Source organism: Mastomys coucha, unplaced genomic scaffold (genome assembly GCF_008632895.1).
Source record: "Mastomys coucha isolate ucsf_1 unplaced genomic scaffold, UCSF_Mcou_1 pScaffold15, whole genome shotgun sequence".
In the NCBI taxonomy this organism is placed as follows: domain Eukaryota; kingdom Metazoa; phylum Chordata; class Mammalia; order Rodentia; family Muridae; genus Mastomys; species Mastomys coucha.
Genome location: NW_022196897.1, coordinates 8,276,674 through 8,289,082, shown reverse-complemented (window position 1 = coordinate 8,289,082; position 12,409 = coordinate 8,276,674). Strand labels below are relative to the sequence as shown.

The 12,409-nt window shown below is 44.2% G+C and overlaps 1 protein-coding gene across 12 annotated transcripts in view; it reads right to left on the bottom strand.

The window, feature by feature from the left end:
• Positions 1-12,409, bottom strand: part of Kiaa1217 (KIAA1217 ortholog) — a 530,454-nt gene that overhangs the window by 306,428 nt on the left and 211,617 nt on the right. For 5 of the 12 annotated variants that reach the window (XM_031369124.1, XM_031369139.1, XM_031369127.1 and 2 more), the window contains exons 1-2: positions 11,587-12,001; positions 707-990 (exon numbers count right to left, since the gene is read on the bottom strand). In XM_031369124.1, the coding sequence (XP_031224984.1) occupies positions 707-990; positions 11,587-11,656 (354 nt within the window). In that variant the 5' untranslated portion in view covers positions 11,657-12,001. Of the gene's footprint in view, positions 1-706; positions 991-11,586; positions 12,002-12,409 lie in introns of those variants that run through there. The other 7 variants (XM_031369125.1, XM_031369126.1, XM_031369128.1 and 4 more) reach the window with 6 other exon arrangements.

The window sequence follows — 12,409 nt, the reverse complement described above, 5'->3', positions numbered from 1 at the left end:
AAGGTCCTGAGTTCAAATCCCAGCAACCACATGGTGGCTCACAACCACCTCTAATGAGATCTGATGCCTTCTTCTAGAGTGTCTGAAGACAGCTACAGTGTACTTACATATAATAAATAAATCTTTAAAAAAACAAAAAACAAAAAAGGCATGGGCTGCCACCACCTGACATAAACAAATCATAAAAAGAACAAACAAACAATGAATGAGCTACTTAGGGATGCTTTCCTTGCATAAATAAGGCCCTGGGTCTAACTTTAACACTGCAACAACAAAGACTGAGTGGGCATGGCCTGGAGAGATGGCTCAGAGCCTTGCGTATGCCTGGAACCTCACATCTGAGAGGGGCACAGACTAGCACATCACTGGGGCTTGCTGCCTGCCAGTCTAGCTAAAAAAAAAAAAAAAAAAAAAAAAAAAAAAAAAAAAAAGAAAAGAAAAGAAAAACAAAAACAAAAAACCCCCACAAGCTCCAGGTTCAGGGAGAGACTGGTCCCCAAGATAAGAGTGGAACCATAGACAAGGACAGCTGGCTGACCACCCCTCCTTTCTGACATCTGTGCACATGCACAGGTTTGCATGCACACATACATATGTGCTATATACGCTCACACAGACACTTGTATATACACTCACATGAATAAATACATGAAATTTTAAAAGTCTTTTTTGAGTGAGCAAGCCCAGCAGAAGCAGTAGCTCCTACCTGGTCCCTCAGCCGCTCCTGGTGGCCCATGATTGCTGTGGCATGGTGGGGGTACTTCTGCTTTAGATGCTCTAGGAACGCCTCTCTCTTCCTATCCATCTCAGAAGTTTGCATTCCCAGGATCTCTTTGGAACTTCGGGGCCCACCTAGAGTGTGTCTCCTTGGGATATTTCGGGCAGGCTTGGAAACCTGAGCCCTGGTGTTTCCATTAGAAAGACGTTCCTTGGACCTGCGACATGCTGCATCTTCCTGAGATGTTACATGAAGATTGCTTTTCCCTTGTTCTGCAAGATGAAGAACAAAAGTGCAGTTCACAATTAATGATCTCACATGCATCTCCTTTGTAGAACACCGAGAGGGTTTGCAGCAGTTGCTAACGAATTAATGTAACTTAACAGAATTTTTGACTTGTTTTATTTTTCTTTTTAAGCAAAAATGAGAAAAAAATTCAACAGTCAGAAGAAATTTGAAAAAAATCTACGTTGGATGTTATAGCAACTGTTTTTTCCTTCTCTGTCACTGAGTTTGTTACAAACAAGAAAGTTCGGAAAAACCCATTGTTTGCAGGTTAAGTAGGCTGCCCCTGTGACTGTAACTACCACAGAGTTAAACCCAGGAATTCTGACCATTTGTATAATTTTCATAATAATTTCAAACTACTAATGAGATTTTTAAATATTTATCACCTGAAGATGGTTCTGACCCGTGTCATTCAGCACTAAGAAGAAAGATATCTCTATAACCCTCAGAAGATTGCTAGCAGCATGAACCTCTGGAAAGTTCCATTTCTCCATTATCATAGGCCAGGCAAGGGGAATGTCATGGGAAGTAATATGTTGGGGATCTATAAAGTGAAGGCTCAGCCATATATTCCCTGAAATTACTTCATCCAAAACACACACAGCAAGGGAAGGACCATGGGTATGTTTAGATGGTTTTGACCTAGGTAGATGGCTTTCAAGCTCGTCTCTCAGAGTTAGTTGTTAGAGTCTGCTAGAAAAAAATCAACTAGGGGGACAAGGTTAACTAACTCTTCCAGTTCACAGCATGTACAAGGACCCCTCCTCTCCTTTTCCTTTCTTTTTTCTCTTTGTTTTGTTTGTTTTAAGATAAGGAGGAAAGTAAGGACCACTGAGAAGCTGCGAGGAACCAAGGACACAACTCTATACAGCCTTTTGCTTATTTCTTTGTCTTTGTTTTATTTTTGAGACGGGCTCTCACTATGTTAGCTCGCTATGTTGACCAGGCTGCCCTTGAACTCACAGAGTTCCTCCTGCCTCAGTCTCCCAAGTACTGGGACTAAAAGCTGGTGTACCCTCATGCCCAGTTCTCATGTCTCTCTAGAATAAGCAGAATAGGCTCAGTGGGTAAAGGCACTTGCTTCCAAGCCTGAGGACATGAGTTCAAGGCCCAGCATTCACACAGTAGAAGAAAATCAACTCCTGCAAATTGTCCCCTGACCTCTACAGGCACATGTGCACTCCACCACACACCACACACACACACACACACACCACACACACACACACACAGAGAGCAACAGGTGTCCAGAATCTGGTGTAAACCATCTCTCTAAAAGCAAGGGAACCATAACACTGCCAGCCACCCTTTGCCTGGAAACCCCTGCATACAGAGTTCCCAGTGCAGACTCCTTTTGGCCAAGAACGGAGAATGTTTTCATCTCTGGCTTATTTCTTTGTCCTAATCTCCCAAAGCTCAATGTGTGTCCCGAGAACAATTCTTCTTGTGTACCCACTTCTCACTACTTTGCTCATTACAACATCTCCACCAGACACTGATGAGGGAGGGAAGGAAACAAAGCAATTACTTACTCTTAGCTTTTACTAGTTTTAGCAGTAAGCTCAAAGGGGCAGAAGACAGATGTTTTGGTTAAAAAGATATTAAAAGATTAGTATAATTTTATTTATTTAGTAATGATAATCCTTATTAAGTAATAATCTCTAATACTCAAATTCACATCACAGTTTTCTTTTTTTTTAAGTATCCCTTCCCTAATACAGGAGGGAAGTCACCCCTTCCCTAATACAGTCACAGAGTCTATTACATAGAGCAAAACATATGGCTGGGGATATAGCTTAAAGGTCATCTTGCCTAGGATGTGCAAAGCTTTGGATCAGAGCCACAGTAGCACCACAAAAAACAAAACTAAGAACAGATCATAGCTCAGGCTAATAAACATATATACCAAGAAGACATACAGCTTCATTTTGTGTGTGTGTGTGTGTGTGTGTGTGTGTGTGTGTGTTGTACACATGTTTTGCATTGGCCAAAACTCCTATGTGCATGATAGAAGAACCCTGTGGCTTTTCAACACTGCTTTCAACATTAAAATAATCCATGTAAAAATTATCCAGGACAGCTAGATTAATGAGCAAGCCTGACACTTTGGAGAGGCTATTGCTTTATGTGGACACAAACATACACATTTACATTCAGTCATATATATGGACAAAAAGTCACATGGAACCAGTCAGGCAAGAGGAAGACACTCTGCTGGGCTAACAGACCTTCAGCAACGGAAGCGCTCCATCCAGGGATTGTTAGAGCAGGTCAAGATAGCTGAAGCAGACCTGCAGACTATGGAGTCTTCCACATTCTTCCTTGAAGTAAACTGGGCAACCAGCTAAAAGTAGTGTCTTGGAGGTCGCTGTCATCTACAGTCTGCATTAGCCATCCCATGTACTGGACTTTAAACTCAACCCTTTTTTCATGCTTTTCATGGGGAAGGTCGTATCAACTTTACACTGTTTTTCTACTTCATTCACGTTCTTGTGGATTTTAAAATAATGTCTCCAGTTGTCTATAAAGGCTGAACGTGACATACAGTAAAGGAATAGAAACTGTACCAGCAGTTAATGAGGGAAACTGACAGGGGCCACCCAGCAGATAGAGCCCTCATCCACTGCTCCATCAGTTCCATTGGCTTCTGTCCCAGCCCAGCACCAGCACCTCAACAACCCAATCCCGTCCACTGAAAGCTACTTCAAACTCTTCACAGTCACTTAGGCCGTTTCCTCTGCTCTGGGCAGCTGTCAGCCCCACACCTGAAAGAGAAATGACATCTGGGCCACTGCAGTCACCTGGGGAGAATTTGGTCTTTTAGCTGAGCATAAAACTCAGGGGAAAGCATGCATAAACAAGAGAAGGAACAGACAAATGTCTAACTTGTCACAATTCACAATGTCAGACCCGAGTGGGCCAGTTTCACATTAACCGTATGAATGAAGAAAAGCGCATGTGTGGACTCTCAAGCCACCAAACAGAAGGGCAGTTCTGTTTCTTGTTTGGAAAGAACTTTGGTGCTAAGATGTAAATATGGGTGTGTCTAGCTGTATGCTATTCTGGGAATCCTTGTCTAACAAAGTAGAGAAGTTGTAGCCTAAAGACAAGGCCTGGGCAAGGCTGAAAGGCAGCCCTGTTTCCTCTTCCTGCCCCTCCCAAGCCCTTCCAGGGAGCCCACTTCCAGCAGGGCAAAGAGCAAACAGGAGCTTCCAATGGAAAATCAGCCTTTAAACATCTCCAGAGCACAAACAGGGAGGAGGAGGCAAGCATACCAAAGAGCTTCAGGGACCCAGGCTACTCCAGCTGCGATGTGTCCACATCCTGAACAAGAAAAGTAGAGAGGGATTGGGGCGGGCAAATACGAAAAGGCAGAGGGTTATAGAAAGCTAAGCATCCTGAAGGAGCCGTCCATACAGCAAGCTATGCAGACCAGCAACTGCTGGACTGTAGTGGCTCTGTCTTTGCCATGTTCTGTTTACTCCGGCTGAGTCAGACCACACATCGAGGGATCTGGGGCTTGGCATCATTTGGGCACTTCACACCCTCCTGGGAACCAGCAGTAGTGCCGTTACCTTTTGGGATAACTATCTTGTTTTATTTTTATCTTATTTGCTTTTAATTTCATTTCTTGGGCTGAAAGATAAACACAGTCTTGTACATACATGTTAAGCATGCACACATGTTAAGCATGCACACATATTAAGCATGCCCTCTCTCACTGAGTTATACTTTCCTGAGAATTCATTCCATGGTCAAGATTAGGGAGTCCAGTGGCTCTCTCCTATAGGAGTTCAAAGCTAGCCTGGGTTAGATAGTGAATTCCACAACAGCAGGGAATACTGTGTAATAGAGCACAAAATCTTGTCTCAAGTAACCAATAATATATATGTTATTGGTTATATATATTTATATATAAGTACATATATAATGTATAAATATATATCCTAGTATAAACTAGGCGGTCCACATACTGCTGTGTGTGTGGTGTATGCACACCTTTATATTCGTGCCTTTGCATGCTTGTCTGGAGGTCAGAGGTGGAAGTTAGGTGTGTGTCTTCCTCTAGCATGCCTTACCTTGCTTTGAATGAGAGCTTATCAGTTCTGTTAGATTGGCTGGTTAGCAAACCCTGGAGACCCTCTTGTCTCCCCATCACAGCACTGAGATTATAGGCAAGGATTACCTTATTTAGCTTTTTGCATGTGTTCTGGGGATCCAAAATCCCCACATGGGTCTTTATGTTTGTGAGTCAAGCACGTTCCTACGAACCCACATCTCTAGTGTCTCCTCACTTTTGTTGGTTTGTTTGTTTAAGAAAGGATTTCTCTGTGTAGCTTTGTCTGTCCTGGAACTCTGTAGAGCAGGCTGGTCTCAGCAATCCACTTGCCCCTGCCTCTTGAGGGCCAGTATTAAAGTGCCTCCACCACCTGGCTCTCCTCACTTCTTCCTAGTGGTTAGCTGAAGAGATAACTCACTAGTTAAGAACACTGGCTGCTCCTCCAGAGGAGGAGTTCAATATTCCCAGCACCAACATGGCAGCTCACAATTGTTCATAACTCCAGTTTCAAGGGATCCTTGCCCACTTCTGGCCTCTGTGGGCACCAGTCAGGCATGTGCCACACAGACATATATTCGGACAAACACTCATATCTACAAATATGTTTCTTAAAAAATGAAGTCAAGGATAAAAACAATTCCTTGTACACTCTTTAAACAATAGGTAGAGCCTTCCCTGTAATCTAGAGAAATGTCCTGTGTTGTGTTGATTCAAGTTAATTGACTGAGTCAATTATTCATTTGCACAAATATTGATTAATTGCCTGCTCCAAACACTGAAAGGGATAGGAGGGTGGTAGGGTGCTGATCAAGATAGACTGCATAGGATAGACCACAGGATGATTAGAGAGTCAGTCAACAAACAACTAGTGTACAATTTGAGCACCAGGTCAGTGCTTTGAAGCGCAATAGAAGTTATGGGGGTAGAAACTGCCTAGGCTGCTTAGAGCACAGGCTGAGCTTCTGTCACTCCCTAGGCTAGCACTCAATGGGACGCTCCTATGGGCCAGAGGAGGCGAGCAGTAGACCGACCTGGCACAGAGCTTTCAAGAAGCCTTTAAAAGTCATGCTGGAGACAACATCTCAGCGATTATACTAGAAGCCCCTGGCCTACAAAGGAAGTAAGACACAGATTCAAATTCCACCAACAGCCAGGCATAATGATGCACACTCATATCCCAGCCCTTGCTAGGAAGCAGGAAGATCAGGAGTTCAAGTCCAGCTTTAGCTACATGAGTTTCAAAACTGGCCTGGGCTGCATGAGGCCCTGTCTCAAACAAATTTCCCCAATGATTACTGAAAGCCTACTCCGCCAAATGCTTATAGCTCCTTACACTGAGCACCTATGGGAGCTGCAAAACTAAATGTGGAAACTGTAAAAACATTAGCAACAGTAAAGGGTTTCCAAACCTGCAGCAAACAAACAATTCAAATATATGTATATATATACATACACACATATGTATACACACACATACACACATACATACATATATATGTATGTGTGATCATCTATATATATGATATATATATAGATATGTATATATATATATATGATATATATATATGTATATGATATATATAATCTATAAATAATCAGGAGCTGAAGACATAGCTAGGAAGTTAAGAGGATTTGCTTCTCTCAAAAAGGCTCTGGGTTTGGTTCTCAACACCCACATGGCTGCTCGCAAATGCTTCTAACTCTGGCTCTGGTGGGATTCAGCCTTCCCTTTTTTTTATCTCTACAGGTACCAGACACACACACACAAACACACACACACACACACACACACAGTGGGGAAAGTGATGGCTAGACTCAGGCATACACACATACACATAAAATAAAAAATAAACCAACAACACATGTAAAAACAGGCATGTGGTACATGCCTGTAATTCCAGCACTGAGGAGGTAGGGGTAGGAGTGCAAGGCCATCTGTAGCTACAGAAAAACTGTGTGGCTAGCCTGGGCAACATGAGACCCTGACTTAAATACAAAGCAAACAAAAAGCAGGCTGTAACGAGGCTGACATTTCTGGTAGGGCTCCCCCATGATGCTGTTTCGTAGGAGCCATGATTCTGAACACACACCATGCATGCTTCAATGGCATCTGCTACCATGCCACAACTTGCCAGCAAATACTGCCTTAAACACACAGGCTCAGTTCTATTACTATATGTTTTGAAGTGCAGTGTTTTCTCTATGCCTGCAAAGCTTTATGCTCTTATAGAAAAGGAATGGTTTAATTACAGAAAACAAAGACTTTAAATAGCTTCCGACTGTCATCCGTCAGTGTGTAAGTATCAAATTAGTGTATCTTCAAAATGTATTATCTTAGAGTGTTTGATTTGAAAAGAGTGGTGTTTGAGATGCTGACTTGAAATACATAAAAAAAATCATTCAGTAAATATTGGCTTGGAACTAGGATGGAATTTCTGCAATGGATTTAAACATATTTTTGACATTTGTGTTGTGTGTTTATGTGAGTGATATTCTCAGCCCGATTATAAAATCAAACTATCAACACTGAAAAGTATTAAAGAAGCCCCGTGTCCTGCAGTATCAAACATTCAGCCAAGAAGTAAATCCTTATATAAAAATAAACAAGCACATCCATCTCAGTATGCAATTTTTTCATCTTTACTAAATGATCAAATTACACACATACACACACACACAAACACAACACACTTTGCCAGCCTTGGTAACATAAGCATTTAATACCAGTTCCAACACTGAGGAGGCAGAGGCAAGCAGATCTCGGGGAATTCAAGGCTAGCTTGGTCTCTATGTCGAGGTCCAACTTAGCCAGGACTAAATGGTAAGAAGACCCTTTCTTGCTGAGCAGTGGTGGCGCACGCCTTTAATTCCAGCACTTGGAAGGCAGAGGCAGGTGGATTTCTGAGTTTGAGGCCAGCCTGGTCTACAAAGTAAGTTCCAGGACAGCCAGGGCTTTTTTAAAAAACAGGTACTTGATGTTTAAGATTTGTTTATTAAAAGATTTTATTTTTAATTTTAACTCTGTGTATGCATGTGTATCAATGAGACATGAATGCAGTTGCCCAGAGTCCAGGGGAAGATACTGGATTCCCTGGAATAGGACTTACAGTTTCCTGGATGGTGGATGCTGGGAACTGAACCTGAGTCCTTTGGAAGAGCAGTACATGCTCTTAACCACTGAGCTATCTCTTCAGTTCCAAGGGGATTGTTTTAAGATAAGCTTCTTTATGATTTAGCCCCATAAATATATGACTTATATGCCTCCCTTATTATAACTGTATATATCTACAGTCATATAAGTCATCCCAGTTGAAAGGGACAGAGAAAGTTTAGGAAGCCTTCAAGCCATGGTATTATCACTGTTTCCAATATTCTTGAGATGACCATATGTCACCTTTTCCAAACAGCTCTGACTTGCAACTGTTGCCCAGTGAAATTATTTATAGAGTTCTTTTTTATTCTCAAAGGTGTCTGGGTTTGAACAATGAGTTACATGATCATCCAAGATTTCCTTATACAGTTGACAGATAAACCAAAATCCCTAGGGTAGGAAGCTTTATTAGCCTTCTGTCTAATTAAGAATGGTTAGTTAAGTGCCCCTCCATGTGGCTAGCAATTCATGGGATGTTACAAATGCACACTCGTGAAACATGATCCTGGCTCAGGAACCCCACGTTGTAAGAGGGTGAACAGACATATGCAGATATAAGGCAGAGTTGCAGATTTGGACATGTGGCACTGCAGGTGATGTTGGCCTGGGGGATGCTGCTCCCTCAGCTCATCCTCAGACAGCCATGCATTCCTACTGAGTCAGGCAGAACTGGGACTCTCCCCCTCCTTTTGTTATTTTCCCATCTTCCCCTAACAAAGTCATTGCTCTGTAAGTTCTCAGGTGCCTGGGTGCAGCTCTCAGGTTCGTCCTTCTTCACAGAGGCCACCAACCAGAGAAAGAGCTCAGTCCCCAGGCTTTCTGGTAACCCATTGACCAATATCTGAATCGACCCCTGAGATGTTCCTCAGTCCTCACACACCCTAAAGAAATTCTACTCCCCCACCCAATCTGGCCCCTCCCCCTCCCCTCCACCACATCTCAAAATCCTTTCTTACGAAGGTAAATGCAACTCGTCCTTCCAAGTCACCTGGATCAAATATTTTCAAGCTGTCTCTGACCTTCCTTTTTTGTTCAACACTACATCTGATCTTAGCAAATTCCTTTGGCTTTGCATTCAGTGTACGTCAGGAATCTGCTACCTTCTTATCACAACTGCTTATCTAGGCTGAAGCAGCTCCGGGTTTCCTTGCCGGCTTTACTTCTGAAGCCTCCTTAAAAGGCCTCTCTGCCCTTCCCCCAGTCCACTTGTGTTAAGCTCCACCCAACACCCCAGCCCACCAACTGCCGACTAAGATCCCCAGTAGAGTTCTTGCCTAACAGGCTCAAGACTCCACGTTCACTCCCAGTGTTCCAAATTAATTAATTTAAATTAATTTAATTAAATAAAAGGCAAGTCCAATTTGCTAGCGGCGGCCTCACCTCCTGTGAAGTTAAAGCTAAAGACCTTCCCACAGTTCCACAAGGCCTTCATAATCTGGCCTGGGCTGACCTTTCAACCTGTACCTCTTCCATCTTCCTCCCAGGTTCCTGCTCTTCCCTCTCCTGCTATGTTTTTGGTTTATTCTCGTCTCTGCTCCTCTCTGATAAATCCTGATGGTTTCACGGCCACCCCATTGTTCCTGCCTTATTTTCCCCACTAACCTTACTTTTAGCTAATAGAATCTCCAGATAAAACACAGGATCTCCGGAAAAATTTGAAGCTTGGGAGCATAAAACCTATTTTTCTAGTATAAGTCTATCCCATGCAACATATAAGAAATACATACGCTTTAAAAATTACTCATTGTTTATCTGAAACTCAAAGTTAACTTAGGCACTGTATTTTTCTTTAAAATCCAGCATTCCAGACATCTAACACACTCTGTGTTTTGCTATGTCTTCATTGTTTGACTCTACCCCGCCCCACCCCAACTTGGCCCTTAGAACATCAATCCAGTGAAGGGGAGTACTTTTCAATGTGCGCTTTTCATTGCTGGATCCCTAGCGGCTGGAACACTGACTGCCATATAACACAAGTTCAATATTCGTGCAGTGGAGCAAAGGAAGGCATATAGCCATCCCAAACTGGGAAACATCAATGGCTTGCTCCAGTTGTTTCAGGGTTAGTTCTTAAACTGGTCCCAAACTAACTGTCACCTCTAAAATCTGGGTCGTTTCTTTTAGGACAGGCCCAGAGGCTGGATTCCTGCAGTAAGAAAGAGAGCAAGTTGGGGCCCTTTCCCAGGCTGGAGGCCACCAACCCTCAAAGTGCGCTCAGATAAGTGGACTGCCGCTCCAAGGCTCAGGGGTTCATTGACCATTTAGCAGGCAGGCTTCCTTTTCAGTTCGCTAGGGGATTTTTCTCTCCTAATTGTATTTTCTTCTGTCTGGCTTGGCTTTGCATTTTCAGTGTGGATGAGTCATGTGCTACTTCCTTTTTTCATTAAAACACACACACACACACACACACCTTTTCCCTTGTGCATAATCCCCACTCCCACGCGCTGTTGTGCACAGCCCTGCACATCTTTGTGTTACTAACTGGCCCTTCCATGAACCTGGACGGGTGGGGTGGGGCAGTTTGAGATTGTGTGGTAGGTGGCCGGACAGTCGGCAGTGAGAGGGGCTGAGGGGCGCTGGCATCAGTCTGTAGCCACCCACCCTCCCAGCAAGATTTATTTGGAACTATATAAGGGTCTGGAAATTCCCAACGGAAAAGCCAAGTCTATTATAAACACAATGTAGAAAAGAAACTGCCTGGAGAAAATACAGGAAAACTGTTTTAAGAACTCCCAACTTTTACATTTAAACAGAAAGCCCCAGAGTTCTATCTATCATCTAGATGCTCAAGTACTCCCAGCCGTTCGGACCTGCAAAATAGAAACATCCTTAAACTCCAATTTAACTCTAAAGCGCTGCAAAACTTTGTAGCCCACAAGAAGCTGCCCCCATGGAAACTCCTAACCAATGAATGGAACCGCTGCGCCAGGGAGGTAGGTGCAAAATTGTCTTTTCGAGCCTCCCGAAGCACCGGGAAATTATCAAATAGCTGCTGGGCGATTCATTTGTCATTGCTTAGAGATCCCGCACAAACTGCTTGCTCACTGTTCGACCAGTTTGACACCATACACCACCTTTTCACCGACTTTAGGAAGATCTCACAAGAGATAAAGTAGAGCCAAGAAACCACAGCTCTGGGCTCAGTTTGAAAGTACACCCCACCCCCTCGGCCAACACACACACACACACACACACACACACACACACGCACACGCACACACACACACACACGCACACGCACACACACACGCACACACACACACACGCACGCACACACAGCAAGAAATAGACTTTTTCTTGGCGCCAGGCGCCGGGTCTCCAGTTCTAAGCAGCGTGCGTGTAACTCCATCTTTGAGGACTGTTACTTACGGGGCATCTGTCTGCAGTCTGCGGAGGGAGGCAGGTTCGGCTCACATTTCTGGCCTTCGCTTTCTTCCATTGTCCCTGCCGGCCGCCCGGGCTTCTCCCTCTGGAAACTTCAGAGCACAGTTCGGAAAGCTCGCAGAAAGCGCTTGGAAGGGGGCCCGGGGGTGGGGCTGAGGGGACCGGCGAAACCCCACCCCAACTAGTCTCCACTCCGGTGCAAAGTCTCCCTCGCCGAGGAAGACCGCATTCCAGTGCCCGGCCTCCTCGGCCCGAGTCCCGGAGCGTCCGCCACCCGCCTGCTGTCGCCAGGACTGGGGGCTGTGTCTTGGAGGCGGCGACTGTCCCCGCCTCTGCCGCTCAACAGGTGACGGCTCTGCTGACCTAGGACGCAGCCTGCCGGGTTTCCCCAGACTCGCAGCTTAGGGACAAGGCAAACACTTCATACAGGACTAGGGACAGGAACTGCTGTTGCAAGCCAGGCCCAGCCCTCTTGAATCTCAGGAGCCCAATAGGCCCCCCAGATAGGCTGAATAGTAAGAAGCGAACTGTCGAATCCCCCAAAGTTATGAGAAATCTCTTTAAAAGTTTTTTTTTTAAGGTAAGTATATACTAAATGTTGCGAAATAAACACTTTCCACTCGAACTCTGTAGGGGACTAATTAGCATCTCTAAAGAAGTATTGTAATCTCTGCTAGTGACTTGAATAGCTTTCTTACCTGGACTTTTAACCCCTGCATTTTAAACCCCTTTTTGTTTTGATCTTTTATTCACCTTCACTTTCTTGGACTCCTCCCCTCCCCCAACTCTCTCTCTCTCTCTCTCTCTC